Below are 18,780 nucleotides of genomic sequence, written 5' to 3'. Positions count from 1 at the left end.
TCATGATCATAAGCACTTTTAGTTCGTTGATATAGCTTGACAAGATTGCATGAAAAGAATTCAATTCGCTGGTTCAATTTTCTCACCAAATGCTAATTAGCCTACAGCCATGCACGTGCACATATACTTCGATCGCAAAACTATCAAAAAAAGTATTTACATTCGGCGGAACTAAACTGTAAGTGACAGTGACAGAGAATGTAAATAGTTTCTTATTGGTATGAACGCACGTGAGCCGCGATGGCGCTTATTGACTCTATTGTTGTAAGGGTATAAGGTTTGATGGTTGTAATGTATTCATCTCAGCTCTCGAACTTTTCAATTTTTATTTTATACACTTTGTTGTGGGGGCAAAGCCCGCACATTGGCGTCGACTGAGGGATTTATTCCTCGCGAAACGAGGCCGAAGGCCGAGCATAGCGGGGTGTATAACTTTGTCCCTCAAAGGGCTCAGGCGGGATGAAATCTCGTGTGGAGTTTACGGTCATATATATTCAGATATTTGTGAGCTTGGTGTCTGGCGGAAATGACGTCACACGGCCGCGCGCGCCGGTGGCCTAATGGTGTGAGCGTCGAACTTCAAATCAGATCTTCGGGACTGAGGGCGGGGGTTCGAATCCGGCTAAGGTTTTGTTTTTTTTCTTCTTCTTTTTTATTATTTTTTTGGTGGGTTCGAATCCTGAGCCTTTCATTTTTATCGTTTTTCTTTTCGGATTAAAATAACACTGATTTCCACATAATACTCCCTCAACGCCTATTCAGGCTATAAACCTTTCATGGCCATTAGGGGCGCGCGGGCGGAGGGTTCGAATCAGGGCGGGAGAACGCCTTCTCCTGGGAACGAGGGTGTCGCGGCCATGTCCGTTACTAGGCAACAATAACAAATCACCGGTTAAAACCGGTTATCACTCCTTATTTATAACAACCCCCCTCCCTCCCCAACCCAGAGCTTCGTGAGGCCCTGCGAGTCACGTATTACTAGTTTATTTATTTATGCGTGGGTTTGCTTGTGTCACGTGGTCTTCTGCGAGAGAGCCTGGGGATGAGGTCGGCGGTGCGTGTCGAGTAGGCCATATTGGATTTTGGCGTGTCGTTTCGTGTGGTTTCTTGAATTTCAGCTGTTCCTGTAGTTGCTCGTCATTACAGCAGCTTACGAAGTCATACTAGCCAACATTTCGTTTGCCTTGAAGTCTGTGCAGGTTGCACATCAATTCAAGAGGAGCTTTTACGCTTACGCAAGCCAATATTGAGAGCCGCAAAAGCGATGTAATGATCGATCTCTTTCGTATCTGTCGAGCTAGCGTCGTACATGTAGGAATATTCGAAAACTAAATCGGGCTTCACATAAGCTTCATTAACGATGGATCTATCTAGAAGCCAGAGCGTTGGCTAAAATCGAGTGCGTGGCTGCTTGTTCGGAACAAAAGGAAGAGCTTTTCAGATGAAACAGCACAATTTAATACATTTGTACTTGAATCAGTCTATATGGCTATATGTTCTGATATATGTAAATTATTCTGCAATGCATACCTACGGAGCGATATAATAAACAAACCATTTTAATGCTACTGCTTAAAAAAGAAAAAAAAATGGAAAAAAGAAAAAAAATTGTCTCCTCTGGGATTCGAACTCGGGACCTCTCGCGACCTATCATTCCCTAGTCAGATGCCTACCCGAGTGTGCTACTCAAACATACTTATTAACCTATGGTGAAATATCTTATATTAACAACAACAACAACAATAACAACAATACTTTATTTACCCACGCGACACCTAGGAGCGCTAGCGCTCGTTAAAACGTGTGCGTGAATGCAAAACTGTATAAAAGGAAAAAAAATTATATAATTATCTATGTAAATATGTATAATATAATAAATATGTATAATAATAAAATAATATAATATGTATAATATAATAATAGGCACCTAAAAAGAGTTAAAAATATTAAAACCATTAAAAATATTAAAACCTAAAATATTTATGAAAGATCGTTAGCGTCCCTTACAAATGGTGGTATTGAGTTCCAGATCCTGGCGGCGATGAACAGGGGATGAAAGAAAAGGACTTATGCCGCCATTCCAAATTGCATCTAGGCATCTCTAAAATTGTACCGGACCCCCTTAGGTTATATGAGCACACTTTAAAATTAAAGAGATCTTGAATATAGCTTGGAGCTTGATTATGTAAGCATTTATACACAAGGACTAATGCCTGAAATTTCCTGCGCTGTTCTAGCGAGCTAATGCCTACAGTCTTCAAAAGAAACTCATAAGGGTTTGCCTGCAAAAGCCTAAAATCGATCTAAGAATATAATAGTTTGTGTCCTCTAGTTTATTAGCCTGAGTGTTACCCACACCAAGCAGTAAGGGCCCACAATACTCTAGATGTGGTAAAATAAACGCTTTATATAGACGGCCCATAACATCTACTGGTATGAATTTGCGTATTCTTCGCAAGGCAGATGCTTTAGCGCATGCTTTTTTCACTTGCTCCTTTACATGATACATAAAATTAAGCTTGCGATCTAATGTAACACCGAGAATCTTTAGTGTCTCTGTAGTGTCTACAGACTTATTATCTACAAGAAAATCATAATGATAAAGCTTAGGACCGATGGCCATTGCCTGAGTTTTGGCACTGTTTATGTAATAGACACTGTTTATGTAATAGACAATGTTTAATGTAATAGACATTCCGCTGTTTATCTGTTATCATGTGCATCAAAGAAATGTTTGAATCACCTGCTGCAAATAAAAAAATTATACTAATCGTGATTAGTATAATTTCCAAAGATGAATTCAATTCTGATTGGTCGAGAAGCTCGGACTATGGCGCCATATTCACCGCGCTAGGCGTTGAATATTGCATCTGAAGGTTTGGCTACTAAGCCATGCCACGTTTGCCATCCAGGCCAGTGAACATGGCGGCATTTGCTAAATTAAAATTTCTCTCATTTAAAAGAAATCACTCCAAATCCTGGTTATTTAAAACATTGGGAATTTTGAAAATTTACTACCAAGGCTTTTGGACCGAAAATATTTTCAAGAGATGGTTTTCAAGGCACTAGAATTGATCGTAAACATGGTGGTTTTGGACATCGCACACGGCCGTGTTCTCAGTCAGATCGACTGTCAAAACATTATTTAGTTCTCTTCTCACCGGAGCTAGTGGGTGTTTACCATTTACAAAAAATTTCCGGAAATTCCGGGTGGGATGTAAATGGAACACGACTTTTCGGTTTGTTCCACTGGAAAATTCCCAGAATAAACGGACAACCTGAAAAGGTAGTCCCGTTTTCCCGGTGGAAACTTCCCAATGGAAATTCGTGTTCCATTTACAGATTTCTCGTCTTTCTCACTAGTCCCAAGCCTTTTTCACAGCCGGGTCGCGCGGTTCCTCAACTAAAATGGCGGGTCAGTCTTATGTTAGTTCTTCATATATGGTTGAGTTTTCAAGGTTTAAACGCCTAACGAGTGCTCTACTCAAGTATTTGCATCAGTCCTACAAAATATACTGCATCACAATAAATGGTAGGTAAAATTTGTGCCGGAAGCCAAGCTTTCTTTGGGCAAAGCAAGTATATTAAATTCATCGATCGAATATGCTGACAAAGAACATTCAAAATAGCGTCACTATTGTGGCACTGAGGTAGCGTCTCATGAAAGTTGCAGCCGCTGCAAGGATACTGTTTTCCCCATAATCTTTTGAATTTATCAGATTTTCCTCGTCAACTATAAACTTTATGATTTCATTCATCACTGCACTTGATATGAGTATAAACATCTTTAGCGGACGATTCGTAAGAGCAACAGAAACAAAACAGAGAGGAGCCTGTGAACGAATGAGACCCGTCTAAATGGAACGCACTCTTCCCAACGGAAATTCCCAACGGAAATTTTCCAATATTTTTTGTAAATGGTAAACACCCAGTAATTTCGAGAGGATACACACAATTGCTTAGACGTCACCAACGATTACACAAAGGTACCGGATATCTATCTTTTTCGTAGTGTTTTGAGTGTTTGTTTTGTTCCGTTTTATTGCTAAAACTTGAGTTATGATTTCAATCGATGAATTAAACTGGTACACGTATGCAAGCGAGCACATCTGTTTGTTGTTTTCGTGTTTTCTATTGTTATTTTCCAGTTTTTGATATTCACCTCTGAAAATAATACTAAAACAATTATTCGACTCAGGCGAAGTGATTATTGTTAAATATAATTAAGAACACCAATTATAATGTCAAAAAACTCAAAGCTCGTTCCATTCCGGCGCGCGGTCATTGTGGAAACGTTTTCGTGGAGCCTTCGGAAATCATTTTTTTTTTGCTGTGTTTCGTGCTTAAAGGCTCAAAAAGTAAAAAAAAATCTTAATGAATTGTTTCAGGTCTTTTAGTGTTTTGTTGCGAAAGAAAGAATTTCAAAATTTCGGTTCATATGAGTTTTAGTAATTAACAATTAAATTATGAGCTCGAGATTTAAAAACACTTCTTACAAGCTTCAAATCGTCGAAAGAAACAGAAAGCAAAAACAATATTTAAGTTTTTTGACCCGATTGTGTTAAACCCTCTCATTTGCATGAGAAACGCCGCTGCGAGGCATCCGATGTTCAAAATAACCGTAATTATAAGACTTCAAAATTTTGGTAGCTTGTCACGACAAGCAAACAAGAGGATGGCAAACCTGTGGCTTTACATTTTTCATTCAGTTGTTGATGTTAGTCGAGTTTGAAATGACGGTACAACGCCAACGAGGTTTTTACCTTGATGAGGTAATTATTCTTTTAGCGATGAACGCATGATAGTCAAGTTTGCGTTCTGAGCCATGTTTGTCAGATTTTTATAAAAAAAGAAGAAAATTTCTTCTAACAGTAACCTAGTTCATTTTTTAATGCTTCAGACGGCAGAAGTAATGAACTCGACTGTAGGGTCCTATAGACATAACCTGCGGTTACTATAGACAGTAATGTGTCGTGAGAAATAGCTTAATCGGGATCGTGGACATTGAATCAAACCAACTATTTTTATGCTGTTGGCTGAGACTATATAGATGTTTGTGATTAAAAGTTCACAGTTGATAAGATGTATGATGCTTGTCACTATTTCGTCTGTTCATTTAAAAGTAAAGATCTAGCGTAAGCTAATGCGCGCGAAGCCTTCTGCCGCCCTGGTCTAGTCCCTAGCCGTTTTCCTCCTCTCTCGGGAGAGCGCCGAACTCACGTCAAGGCCTGGGTCATTCTGTGACGTCACGAAGTTTCGCGCCAAATCAGTAAGCGGGAAGGGAACGCCTAGGTACTAGGGTGACGCAAAAGAACAAAGTTATTGGTTCTAAAGCAACTGTTGTGCTGCGTCGGCGGGCAAGAGAAACACTTCGTTGATTATCAACTGGATGTTGATAAATCAAGTAAACCGCCATAACGGATTTTGACGTTTCGAACGTTAAACGTTTACTTTGCTCCGAGGAAAGCCTTACGCTCGTATTTCAGCCTGATACACTCTTCTTTTTTTGCTCTTAGAATATATTTTTTCCTTCCCAGATTAATATTCTTCTGCCGATTTTAGGCTGAAAATAGTTTTGTCAATATTCTTAGATGATAGCGTATGATATTTCCGTTTAAGAATGTATTGTGGTATCAATTACAAGTGTTTGGTGTAAGGATGAATGGATATATATTTATTTTAACACGGTTAAATCACCTTTTAAAAAATTAATCCACATAATCCTTACATAAATTCTAACATTCTAATTAAAAGCTATGTAAAGAAGAAGCTGCTTTCCAAGTTACAAGTTTTCAACACACAAAATTATATTCTTTTCAAAATCCCAGTCTCGGGTCTATTTTTGAAAAATGTTCTTAAGACCGAAAGTAGTGAGATTTTTGGACCAGGATGAGTTCTCTTTGGTTCATGGGTTGATGTTTCCAATATGCCAGCCCTGAGTACCGTTGCTCTAACTCGGGTGAAGATCGACTCGAGTATCCTTTTCGGAGACCGAGAAACAGCGGATGACTACGAGAGACAAGTGGCAGAAATGTTGGAAAGAAACCGCCACCGAGATGTCTTTACTCATTACTCGTCAAGTAAAGAAATTCCTGGTCTGAAGAAGCGGATCTCTGCGTATGTTGACTTGAGGGCGAAGCCGTTTTGGATTCGGCCTCTGTTCTTCTGGATCGCTACCTTATTACAGATGACTTGGCCTTACCGCTGGCTGTTCAGAGCTAAGACAGCTAAGAGCTACTACACTTTAAAGAAAAAGATGTACAAGAGTACAACACCGCCTATGGAGGTAGACGTGATGGATACGATTGCAGCCCTGGCTGGAAATTCATCATCTGTCGTGAACGCCGTAGGATCAGACAACACCTGCCCAAGTTACGTAATGTCTGTAAAGAACAATCCAGGTGCAGGCAACCCCGCCTCACAAATTGAGAGCACGCCATATCGAGCTGTTAATTCACGTCTCGGAAATGGCGATCCAGCCCATAGCATAAGCACTTCGTACCCGCCTCACAATCCAGAGGGCGATCCTTTACTTCCTCCCTATCCAGCTGTACTGCAGCCCAACGCTTTTCCGCCCTTGTACCCTGCAGCGATAAGCAATGCAGCTCCAAACAGAAGTGCACCGTTTCCACCGCTCAATCCATATACTAGGCGTGGCTTTTCTACATATCCGGCCGGACCCCAGCCGAGTCAGGCACCTCCACCGTCATACAAGGATGCTGTAGGCAACACAATAACATGATCCCGTTAGTGCGATGAACATGCAACGAGCGAGTAATTTCTTTTTGTATATTTTACAAATGATGTACAACATGCGTAAACGTTGTTCATCTTTGCTTTGCTGTGTAATAATTTGACGATTTAATGTGTGCAAGAGCGTTCTTTTGAGCGAATTCAAAATTTGTGATTTGCTTTGAGGAAAGTTTTGGATTCCAGATTTAAACCCGATTTTCAGTTATTTTGTAATGCAAACAGGTCTGAATGCCGCCTATATCGTATGTTCAAAATAGCCATAAAACATAAATTGCGTAACTTTGGAAGCCTACGGCCACACAAAAAGAGGATGGCAAACCTGTGGCTTTACATTTTTCATTCAGTTCTTGATTTCAGACTATTTTTAATATGAGTTTAATATGATATTAACATGAAAACATTCAAAGAGGCAAATGAAGTGCGATTGTGACTTAGTGAGAGCGACAGTGAGAGCAGGTATGAAATACATGCAGTTTTGCTTGCCAAGTGACGTGATTTAAAAAACGTTTCAGCTCACTGGAAAACAGGATTTCCACGCAGCACGTTTCTGTTTTGCGTCCCGTTAAGTCAAGTCACGTCATCCGTTTTTCATCTCTTTGACGCCAGCAGAAACACGAAGTGGTCAGCCGCATCTTTTATTCAAATTTCATAGGTTGCTAAAAAAAATAACGCTTGTCACGTTCCGGTACGTATATAATATACATGCTGACAGAAAAGTACTTTACAGACAGTAAAAAACATATTCAAAGGTTACACTTTATTTTGGTGGTGAAAAATAGAATTTCCGCTACGAAGCCAGATAGTACAAAGCATCAGTGATCCGTTGACGCAACTCCTCTGATAAAAAAATATTCAAAGGCACATGAAGTGAGACCGTTACGTTATTGAACGCTTATGTGGAAAAAATTGGAAGGACGGCACTTCATCGAATTACCATGAGGTTGCTCGAAGAGCCTTTGATTTACTTCTTCATATGGCAGTAGTCATGAACTTGACTGGTTACTATAGACAGTATTGTGTCGTGACCGTGATAACTAAGTCGGGATCGTGGACATTGAATCAAACAATTCTTTTTTCTGTTAGTTTGTGATTAAAAGTTGATAGTTGATAAGATGTATGATGTTTGTCGTTGTTTTTTCATTTGTTTTACATTTGCTTACCTGCACATGTGTGGCAGGCGCAAAAGTAAAGACGGAATTGGGAAAGAAAACGTACTGAGAAAAAGACTGCATTACGATCTTGTGGCACCCAAAGTTATTCAGCCTGCGGCTACGCCAAGCGCAACAGGATATCAGGGCTTGACAGTCGCGCGTCATCGCGTAAACAAAGAGATCAGATAACGTATGACAAGCGGCACGATATAGATCGAACATGTTTATTTTTACTCAAGTCAAATTTGGCTCCTCTGTTTCCTGTGTGATAAATTGCACGATGTACGTGTTGGAAGCGTGACAAACAACGCGAGCGTGACGTCCTTCGTCACAGCTGTGAGATATTTCGTGCACCCGGAACTGTTTCACTCGTATTTCACTGTTCTTGTTACAGTAAAAATCTACAAATCGTTTCCAAACTTTCAAATAAATTAAAAATAAAAGTAATAAATGCTCCGTCCCTTAGGGCCTCTTCATACGAGGTTGGTTTTATAACCAGCATGAATTTTGTGGTCTGTTCATATATGAATATGAAGAGGCCCTTATTGTTACAGCATATTTCAGCTGTTGGGATATTGCCTTCACAGTTGCAACGAACCATTCACACAAGGAAGAGTAATCATGGCATCAACTCTCCTCCTCTGGTTTATGCTAAGCACATTACTTGCAAGTACAAGTTCTAGAACGTTATGTCCGAGGATTTTCTTTCAAAACATCAACGAAGACACCAATCCATACAAAATCATCGAAGGCGTCTACATTAAAGAGAAAAACAATCACAACAATTTTCCTGTTTACCGTCGGGAGAACGGTAACTTGTTATTTTATTACTACGTCAGCGACAAAGGCAACAACTATTTGGTTTTTGGACTCGATCTAAACGACTACTTTGGCGTGGCTGCTATTCTTTATAGTGATCCCTCATTTTGGCTGAGGTCTGGGATCTTAGACAGAAATGACATATTTGGTGGAATTGTTAAAAAATGGCAGTATTACAACAGACGCGAAAAGACCAACTACGTTGTGTCAACCACTTATTCTTCTCCTATGATCAAAGCTGTGTGCGTCGATGAAGAGTTTCGAGAGTGTAACTCGGACAGAGTCTACTTGAACGAGAGGTTCCACGATGGAAGTGGCAACACATTGAACGATCCCACAACAGACTACTTCTATCGCACACAAAGTTTGTTTCGAAATCTTCGTCCTGTCTTTAAGCACAGCACTCAGACATGGTATCTACAGTACGTGGACAGCTACTGGGTGGTGACTGGCAAGTATAGACCGAGTGATTATGACGATAACATTCACATGAGAGTTAAGGATTTTGCACTGAGACCTGAATATATCACGAAAACTTGGTCGGTGAATTACATTAAGGGTTGGCTACGTGAGCCCAATCTCAAGGTCAAGTGTAGGGGCGTGACTTCAATGTCGAACACTTGCCCATCAAATCCGTGTGACAGCAAAGCCACTTGCGTTTATACTTCCGGTAACGAAACACTCTGTCTTTGCTCTTCTGGCTACACTGGGCGGACATGTTCTGTCAATAAACAGTGCCCCTCACAAATCCCCAAAGCTAGTACAGAACTCAATTTTGTTTACGCGGAAAAGCGACCCGGGGATCTTGGCATGGCGTTTTGCAGTGGATCGTATCCTTCTATGAGGTATTATGTGTGTGTGGATGGCAGTTACAGTTCGTACTGGAGCGGACAAGGGTCGGCCTGCACAATGGAAGACCCGACTACGGCTCCTTGGTATCCTCCAACTCGACGAACACCTTGGTATCCTCGAACTCGAGCTACAGCCTGGTATCCTGGAAATCAAGGCACGCCCCAGGCTAAATCCGTCAACTTTGATGACAACCCTATTATAGTCCCTGTGGTAATCACTGTGGCCGTCCTCATGCAAATCCTTCTGCCTTTCGTCCTGTGGTGCTGCACTTTGTGCAGGACATCCTGCAAGGAAGTCGAGGAGCAAGAAGACGACCAGAGGAGAATGGACCAAGTTGGCGAAGAACTGGGGAGGCGTCTTCAAAGAGTTGCTACAGCAGGAAGTCAAGAGGAACTCGACCACGGCGTGCAAGAGTACAGGCAAGCTGTTCAAGATTACCAAAGGGAAAGCGATGCGAAAGAACTGAGCCGTAAACGAGGTTTCTATAGAAATGCAAGTTTATGTAGGCTAATATCCATGGATTTGTATTTCTCGTTCTATCTTTGGCTTATTTACTTCGTTGGTTGTGGAGTGTCTCACTGCACCGCGTACGGTTCAGTCTTTGAGATGTTGAGAATCTTCGCTATTGTAATGCTTTTTGTCTGTCCTGTGATCGTCTTTATAGAGAGCTGCTTCTCTCACGAGTTGGACTACCTCAAAAATATAATGGAAGACGAAACGGCTTGGGGGTACATACAAAGGATGCAGGAAGTCCCGCCGAGGATCAACATGGTTGTAGAATGCTACCATTATGAAACACGCACACGAGTTGTTTACTACACTGACGCTAACGGAAACCAGCAGTCCCGCACTGAGACTTATACCGAGAAAGTAGTGACATTTGTTGACCAGGACGAGTTCTCTTTCGGTTCATGGGTTGATGTTTCCAAGAGGGAGATGCCAGCCCTGAGTACCGTTGCTCTAACTCGGGTGAAGATTGACTCGAGTATCCTCTTAGGAGATCAAGAGACAGCGGATGACTACGAGAGACAAGTGGCAGAAATGTTGGAGAGAAATCGCCACCGAGATGTCTTCACTGATTACTCGTCCAGTAAAGAAATTCCTGGGCTGAAGAAGCGGATCTCTGCGTATGTGGACATGAGGGTAAAACCGTTTTGGATTCGCCCTCTGTTCTTCTGGATCGCTACCTTGTTGCAAATGACTTGGCCTTACCGCTGGCTGTTCAGAGCCAAGACAGCTAAGAGCTACTACGCCTTGAAGAAAAAGATGTACAAGAGTACAACACCGCCTATGGAGGTGGACGTGATGAATCCGATTGCAGTCCTGGCTGGAAATGCATCGTCAGTCCCCATTGGTCCAGACAACACCTGCCCAGGTTACCCAATGTCTGTGATAAACAATCCAGGAACAGGCAACATGGCTTTCCAAAGTGGCAGCACACCATATCCACCCGTTAATCCATATCTCGGACAAAGCGATCCGGCTCATGGCATTAGCACCCCATACCCGCCATACAATCCAGAGTGTGAATCCTCACTTCTTCCTTATCCAGCGCCAGCACAGCCAAATGGTCCTCCGCCCTTGTATCCTGCAGGGATAAACAATCCAGCTCCAGACAGCAGTGCACCGTATCCACCGTTCGATCCATATACCGGACCTGCCTCTCCTCCTTATCCCGCCGGACCCCAGCCAAGTGCACCTCCACCTTCATACGAGGGCGCTGTAGGCAACCCACCGCAGCCAAACAATGTAACATGACCCCGGTGGTGTGATGGACAACATGGGTGACCTCTCATTCGTTATTTCAGCCGTCACGCAATGTAAAAGTTCTTAATTATGGCTATTAGGACTGAGTATATTTTATAAATGAAGTTCGAATGCATGAACATTGTTATCTTTGTTTTGCTGTGTTACTTTCGATGAGTTAGAGCGTGCAAGAGCGTTCGTTTGAGTGAATTCAGTGTTTGCGATTTGATTTAAAAAATTTTTAGACTCCTAACACAAGTAAAAATAATAAGTAATTTGACCAGATTATATTAAGTACACACAGGTTTGAGCTTTCCCTCTAGGAAACGTATGTTCAAAATAATCATAATTATGAAACTTCAAAATTTATAAGCCTGTGACCACAAACAAGAGGATGGTAAACCTTTCATTTAGTTGTTGAATGTAGTCTCAAGGTTAAAATAACGGTGCAAAGTCAACAAGGTATTTAGCTTGATGAGGTAATCAACTTTTTTCAGTGTTGAATGCATGATAGTCAATTTTGTGTGTTGAGACATGGTTGTCAAAATTTCTTCTGGCAGTAGTAACTTAGTTCCTTTTTGCTGCTTCTGATGGCATCAATGAACTCGACGGTAGGGTCCTCTAGAACATGACCTATGGTTACTATAGACGGTACTGTGTTCGCGCCAAATCGGTAACTCAGTGGGGATCATGGACATTGAATCAAACCAGTTATTAATATGCTGTTGACCGAGACCTGAATGTTTGTAATTAAAAGTTTATAGTTGATAAGAAGTAAGATGTTTGTCATTGTATTTAATCTGTCCAAAACCAGTCGTGGAAATAAGTGTCGCTTTTGACAAATCTTCATTGAAGCACTCGAAGAGTTCCCAAATTATTTTATTCAATCAAAAACTAGCACAAGCGCTCACGAGTACTCCGAAAGCAATCGCGCATACAAATTTGTTCTGTTGCTTAGCAACTTCTGGTACGGAAACCGCGGGCTCAGTCACTTTCGGAGCAGTGATGTCGCCGTCAACTGGCACTTATTTCCCCGACTGAAAAGACTGATATGTAGTCTAGTCCCTGTATGTTTTCCTCCTCGCTCGGGCGAGCGCGAGGCTGCGTAATTAAGGGCTTGTGTTATTCCGTGACGTCACAAATTTCGCGCCAAATTGGTATGCGGGAAGGGAACGCCTGGGTACTAGGGTGACGCAAATAAACAAAGCTATTGGTTTCTAAAGCGACTGTTTTGCTGTATCGACGGCAGTCGACGGCCATGTTAAACACTTGGTTGATTATCAACATGATGTTGATAAAGCGTAAAACCACCAGGTATTACTATGGTATATTGAGGTATTAATTACAAGTGTTTGGTGAAGGGATGGATGGATAATCTTTATTTTAACACGGTTAAATCAACTTTTTAAAATTATTCACATAATCCTCACATAAATACTAATACTCTAATTATAATCTACATAAAGAAGAAGCTGCTTTTCACGAATGTCGTTCCTTTAAGTACTTGTTTAAGTAAAACTCTAAAAGAACTTCTTGAAGAAATGATATTAGCATCAAACATACGGCTTGCGCTGAGAAACGAAACATTTTATTCTGTTTAGTCGAAAAATTACATTTGTATTGTAGTTACAAAATTAAATTCTTTTCAAAATCCCAGCCTCGATTTCAGCCTCGATATTCTTAAAAAATATATTCTTAAAGAAAAAAGAGTGTATCTTACCTCAAATTCTTGTGTTTGCTTAGGCTAATGCTAAAACCTGAAAAGCGGACAATATAAAAGATAGGATGTTAATTAGCAATGCTAATCCAAAAGATGTGAGTGATCTCCGACATGCATGAAAGACGGGAAGAAAATACCAAAGCGTTTCAGTTTGATCTAGTTTGACGACGAAGGATGTGGCAAAATAATAATAGATATACTTCAAATATTCTCCAAAGGTCGCAATTGATTAATTAAACGACAGATTTTGTAGGGATAGCTAAAATTGGCCATCAGTAAACAGCCAAACATGAAATAGCGATTCGTTTCCTAAACATGCCTGACAAGTATCTTTGTGTCACGCCACACTTTTTAATTGCACGTTTTTTGCCGTTGTTCTAGTTATTGTAAAAAAAAAAAGAAATCGTTTCCAAAGTTCCAAATAAAAACTTGGAGTTTTCTTTTGTTAGAAACGGATAACGTATTTCACATCACTTCGTCACTATTTTATCGTCCTACGTCGTTTTATCCGTGATAAATTGCACGATGCGCGCGTTGGAAGTGTGACAAACAACCCGAGCGTTATGTCTTTCGTTACAGCTGTCGCAGTTATAATAAAGATGTTTAATGCACGCCACATTATTTTCGTCGTATTTCTCTATTTCGAGTTACAAAGTCTACAAATCGTTTCCAAAATTTTAAATAAAGTCTCAACGTTTCTTTCGTTAGAACTGAATAACTTCTTCGACATTACGTTGTTCCTATTTAACCGTTTTTCCGTGATAAATTGCACGATATGCGCGTTCGAAGCGTGACAAATTACGTCAGCGAAACGTCCTTCGTCACAGCTCTAAGATCTTTCGTGCACACCACCCTGTTTCGCTCCTATTTCGTTGTTGTTGTAACCTTTCTCTCCCTTAAAAATAAAATGGTCCATTACTAAACGTTTCTTCATACGAGGCTGGCTCGGTATTTAACTGGAACGTTACGAATTTTGTGGTCTGTTCACGTATGATGGATATATGGATATGAAAAGGCCCAATATTGTTACAGCACGTTTCAGCTGATTACGCGCGATTTATATATATTTGTCGTCACATCTAGTTGCAGTGAACCATTTACACAAGCAAGAGAAATCATGGCATCAAGTCTCCTCTTCTGGTTTATACTTGGCACATTGCTCACAATTACAAGTTCTAGGACGTTATGTCCGAGGATTTTCTTCAAAAACGTCAACGAAGACACCATGCCGTACAAAATCATTGAAGGCGTCTACACTAAGGAAAAGGACGATCACAATAATTTTCCTGTCTACCGCCTTGAAAACCAGGACTTGTATTTTTATCACATCGTCAGCAAAGGCAACAACTATTTGGTTTTTGCACGGTATGGTCTGTATAATCAATATAAGATATATTTTGTGTCTGCTGTTCTCTATGAAGATCCCCATTTTTGGCTGCATTCTGGAATCTTAGACAGGAATGATGTATTTGGTGGTATCGTGAAACATTGGCAGTACTCCTTGAAGTACCGATACACATTCTATAACACACTTGACTCGACCCAATACAATGTGTCAACCAATTATTCTTCTCCTATGATCAAAGCTGTATGCGTCGATGAAGATTTTCGAGAATGTAACTCGGACAGAGTTTACTTCAAAAAGATCATCCCCGTCTCTATGGGAGACATTGTGAATACTTTCGCAAATGACTACTTTTACCGCATACAAGGTATGTTTCGCAATCTCCGTCCTGTCTATAAACACATTTTAAATAATGATTATCCCCCATGGTATCTTCAGTACGTGGACGGTTACTGGGTGGTAAAACAGCAACACAGGACTGCGATGAGAGTTAAGGACTTTGCCTTGAGGCCTGAATATATCACCAACACTTGGGAGGTGCACGACGTGCATTTCAAGAAATGGCATGACGAGCCTAATATCATGGTCATGTGTAAGGGCGTGACTTCAATGTCGAACACTTGCCGAAAATATCCGTGTTACCACAGAGCCACTTGCGTTTACACTTCCAGTAACGAAACGCTCTGTCTCTGCCCTCCAAATTATACGGGAGTGGTATGTCAGGACTACAACATGTGTTTCATACCTAACTATCAAGAAGGAACTCATTTTGAATACCTTGAAAATCGACCCGGCGATCTCGGCATGGTATTTTGCAATGATCGATCATCTATAAGGGTTTTTGTATGTGAGGATAACAAGCCCAGTTCTTGGAGTGGACTAAGATCGGTCTGCTCCGATCCGACTGGGGAGCCGATTACGGCCGCTCCTCGTGCGACCCAAGAACCCATCAACGTTCATGACATAGTTTTAGTCGCCGTGGTGACCAGTGTGGCTGTCCTTGTTCAAATCTTTCTGCCGTTTGTCCTGTGGTGTTGCGCTTTGTGCAAGACAACCTGCAAAAAGGTAAAGGAAGAAGAAGGCGACGAGAGAAGAATGGACCAAATTTGCGAAGAACTTCGGAGGCATCTCCAAAGAGTTGCTGCAACAGGAAGTCAAGAAGAACTCGGCCGTGGCGTGCAAGAGTACAGACAAAGGGAAAGCGATGCGAATCAAAAGAGCCACAAACGAGGTTTCTATAGAAATGCAAGTTTATGGAGGTTTATTTCCATCAACATGTATTTCTCATTCTACCTGTGGCTTATCTACTTTGTTGGTTGTGAAGTTTCACACTGCACTATGTACAGTTCAGTCTTAAAGATCTTCAGAATCATTGCTATTGTTATGCTTTGTGTCTCTCCTGTGATCGTCTTTATAGAAAGCTTCTTCTGTCACGAGCTGGAGTACTTCAAAAACATTATTGAAGACGAAACGGCTTGGGGGTACTTACAAAGGATGCAGGAAGCCCCGCCAAAGATCAACATGGCTGTAGAATGCTACCATCATGAAGCACGATCGAGAGTTGTGAACTACTGGGACAGTCATAACGGAATCCAGCAGTCCCGCACCGAGACTTATAACGAGAAAGTAGTGACATTTGTGGACCAGGACGAGTTCTCCTTCGGTTCATGGGTTGATGTTTCCAAAAGAGAAATGCCAGTTCTTAGAACTGTGGCTCTAACTCGGGTGAAGATCGACTCGAGTATCCTTTTCGGCGATCAAGAAACAGCGGATGACTACGAGAGACAAGTAACAGAAATGTTGGAGAGAAATGGCCACCGAGATGTCTTCACTGCTTTCTCGGCAAGTAAAGAAATTCCCGGGCTAAAGAAACGGATCTCTGCGTATGTGGACTTGAGGGTGAAGCCGTTTTGGATTCGGCCTCTGTTCTTCTGGATCGCTACCTTGTTGCAGATGACTTGGCCTTACCGCTGGCTGTTCAGAGCCAAGACAGCAAAGAGCTACTACGCCTTGAAGAAAAAGATGTACAAGAGTACAACACCGCCTATGGAGGTGGACGTAATGGATCCGATTGCAGGCCTGGCTAGCAGTGCATCCTCTGTCGTGAACCCCAGTGGTCCAGACAACACCTGCCCAAGTTACGAAATGTCTGTGATGAGCAATCCAGAAACAGGCAACCCCGCCTTCCAAAATGGTGAGGCATAATATCCACTGGTTAATCCGCATCTCGGACAAGGTGATCCAGGCCATGGCATAATTAAGTACGCCGTATCCGCATTACAATCCAGAGGGTGGACTTCCTTCCTTCTTATCCAGCTGTACCGCATTCAAATGCTTACCTGCCCTTGTATAATGCAAGGATTAATAATCCAGCTCCAGACAGCAGTGCAATGAATCCACCGCTAGATCCAAATACTGGGCCCGATTTTCCTCATCATCCAACTGGTTCCAGGCAAGTGCTCCTCCTCCATCGTAGGATTATGCTGTTTGCAACACAACAACAACAACACATGGGGCTTTATGTGCATGGATAAAACGTTGCAGCTTTGTAAAAGCATAATATAATGAAAAAACGTTATAAGAACACAAACGACAAGGAAAAGTAAGGAAAAAAGGAAAGGGAAAGTAAAGAAAAGGAAAAAAAAAACATGACAATGTAGAAACACAGCAACATGATCCCGGTGGTGTGATGGACAACGAGCGTGTTGTTACCTAATGTGTCATTAAGGTCAAATGAACAGAGATTTACTTTAAGCCAAAGTGCTAATTAAGAACCAAGTGAACATATTCCAACGTCTCAAAGTAATTGGACTTTGCACCGCCGAGATATTTCATGTTAAAAAATGCTTTTTTGGCCTGTATAAATCGTAGAGCGCTCGGGAAAGTTGTTGGAAAACAAACCTCGTCCCCAGTAGTCCCCAGCGAGGTTGCAAAAACACCAATTATGACGTCACTGTTGTGCTGTTATACCGCGACACATCAGTCAGTTACGTTGGAATGAGAAAGGATCCTGCAACAGTTAAAAACGGCTTAAAACGAGCCTAAACACTTTTACGTTGATATAGCTTGTCGAGCTTGCATAAAAAAATTAATTCGCTGGTTTAATATTCTCACCGAATGTACAGCTGTGTACGTGCACTTGTATTTTGATCGCAAAGCCATCAAAAACACCAATTACCTTATTATAGGTCAACGCAAATGAATATTCGAAAGTAAATATTCGAAAGTAAATCATAAATGGGCGCGACGTATTTTGGGTAGTCCTCTGGTCCCTCTTGCGCGTGGCCCTAAAACACACAGAAAGCGCCTGTTGTGCTGCGTCGGCAGGCAAGTGATACACTTAGTAAATTATCAACTCGATGTTGATGAAGGGAAATAAACTGCCATAACGAATTTTGACGTTTCGAACGTTAAACGTTTACTTTGCTCCGAGGAAGGCCTTACGCTCGAAACGTCGCCTTTTCAATACTCGATACAGCGGCTTATTTACTTTTGTCAATTTTCTAAAAAAAAACTCAGCTTGTTAGTGTATCCCTAGATCTTGCATTTCCTAAGACGCAGTGCTAAAATCTGAGAAGAAAGCGGAAAATATAGAAGATAGGAAGTAACTTAGCAATGCTAATCTGAAAGATGTGAGTGATCTCCGACATGCATGAAAGACAGGAAGAAAATACCGAGGCGTTTCAGTTTGATCTAGTATGGCGACGAAGAACGTCACGAAATAATAAAAGATGTACTTCAAATATTCTCCAAATCTGAAAACACTTCACGGTTTTCAGGTCAAAATTTATTAATTTACACAACAGATTTTCAGAGAAAATTGGCCATCGGTAAACAGCCAAACATGGGAACACTGAAACAGCGATTCGTTTTCTAAACAGGCTGGGTATAAAGATCTTTCGTGTCACGCCACACTGTTTTAAACTTTTTGTCGCTGCCGTTCAGTAGTTAATATCGCAGAAAAACTACAACTCATTTCCAAAGTTTGAAATTAAAACTTAAGGGTGTTTTTTTCGTTAGAACTGGGTGATATGATATGATAACTTTATTTCAACACGGTATTTCCATCAGCCATTAATTAACGTCTTAGACATTAAGTTTTCCATATTTTACCGTCTTGCATCGTTTTCTCCGTAATAAATTGTACGATGTGCGTGTTGGAAGCGTGACAAACAACGCGAGCGTGACGTCCTTCGTCACAGCTGTGAGATATTTCGTGCACGCGGAACTGTTTCACTCGTATTTCACTGTTCTTGTTACCGTAAAAATCTACAAATCGTTTCCAAACTTTAAAACTAATTAAAAAAACATTCAACCAACTTAGCAACCATAGAGCTTGTTACTAAGATACTACAGGCAATAGATAACAGTGAATACACAATCGGAGTATTTTT

The 18,780-nt window shown here is 41.2% G+C and overlaps 1 protein-coding gene and 1 pseudogene across 1 annotated transcript; both read left to right on the top strand.

Moving 5' to 3' along the window:
- Positions 1-8,525: 8,525 nt before the first annotated feature.
- LOC144662328 (uncharacterized) lies at positions 8,526-12,089 on the top strand. Its single transcript, XM_078523114.1, has 2 exons — positions 8,526-11,395; positions 11,430-12,089. The coding sequence occupies exon 1, from the start codon at positions 8,526-8,528 to the stop codon at positions 11,331-11,333; it is 2,808 nt and encodes a 935-aa protein (XP_078379240.1). The 3' UTR covers positions 11,334-11,395; positions 11,430-12,089.
- Positions 12,090-12,584: 495 nt separating this feature from the next.
- Positions 12,585-16,780, top strand: LOC144664151 (uncharacterized; annotated as a pseudogene).
- Positions 16,781-18,780: the final 2,000 nt, after the last annotated feature.

This window comes from Oculina patagonica, chromosome 8 (genome assembly GCF_052425735.1).
Source record: "Oculina patagonica isolate OP01 chromosome 8, crgOcupat, whole genome shotgun sequence".
Lineage (NCBI taxonomy): Eukaryota > Metazoa > Cnidaria > Anthozoa > Scleractinia > Oculinidae > Oculina > Oculina patagonica.
Note: the sequence above shows the minus strand (reverse complement) of the source record. Positions and strands in the feature narration are given on the sequence as shown.

What these genes read in the sequence shown, in the direction of transcription:
- LOC144662328 (XM_078523114.1), top strand. Translation starts at nt 8,526, where the DNA reads ATGGCATCAACTCTCCTCCTCTGGTTTATGCTAAGCACATTACTTGCA.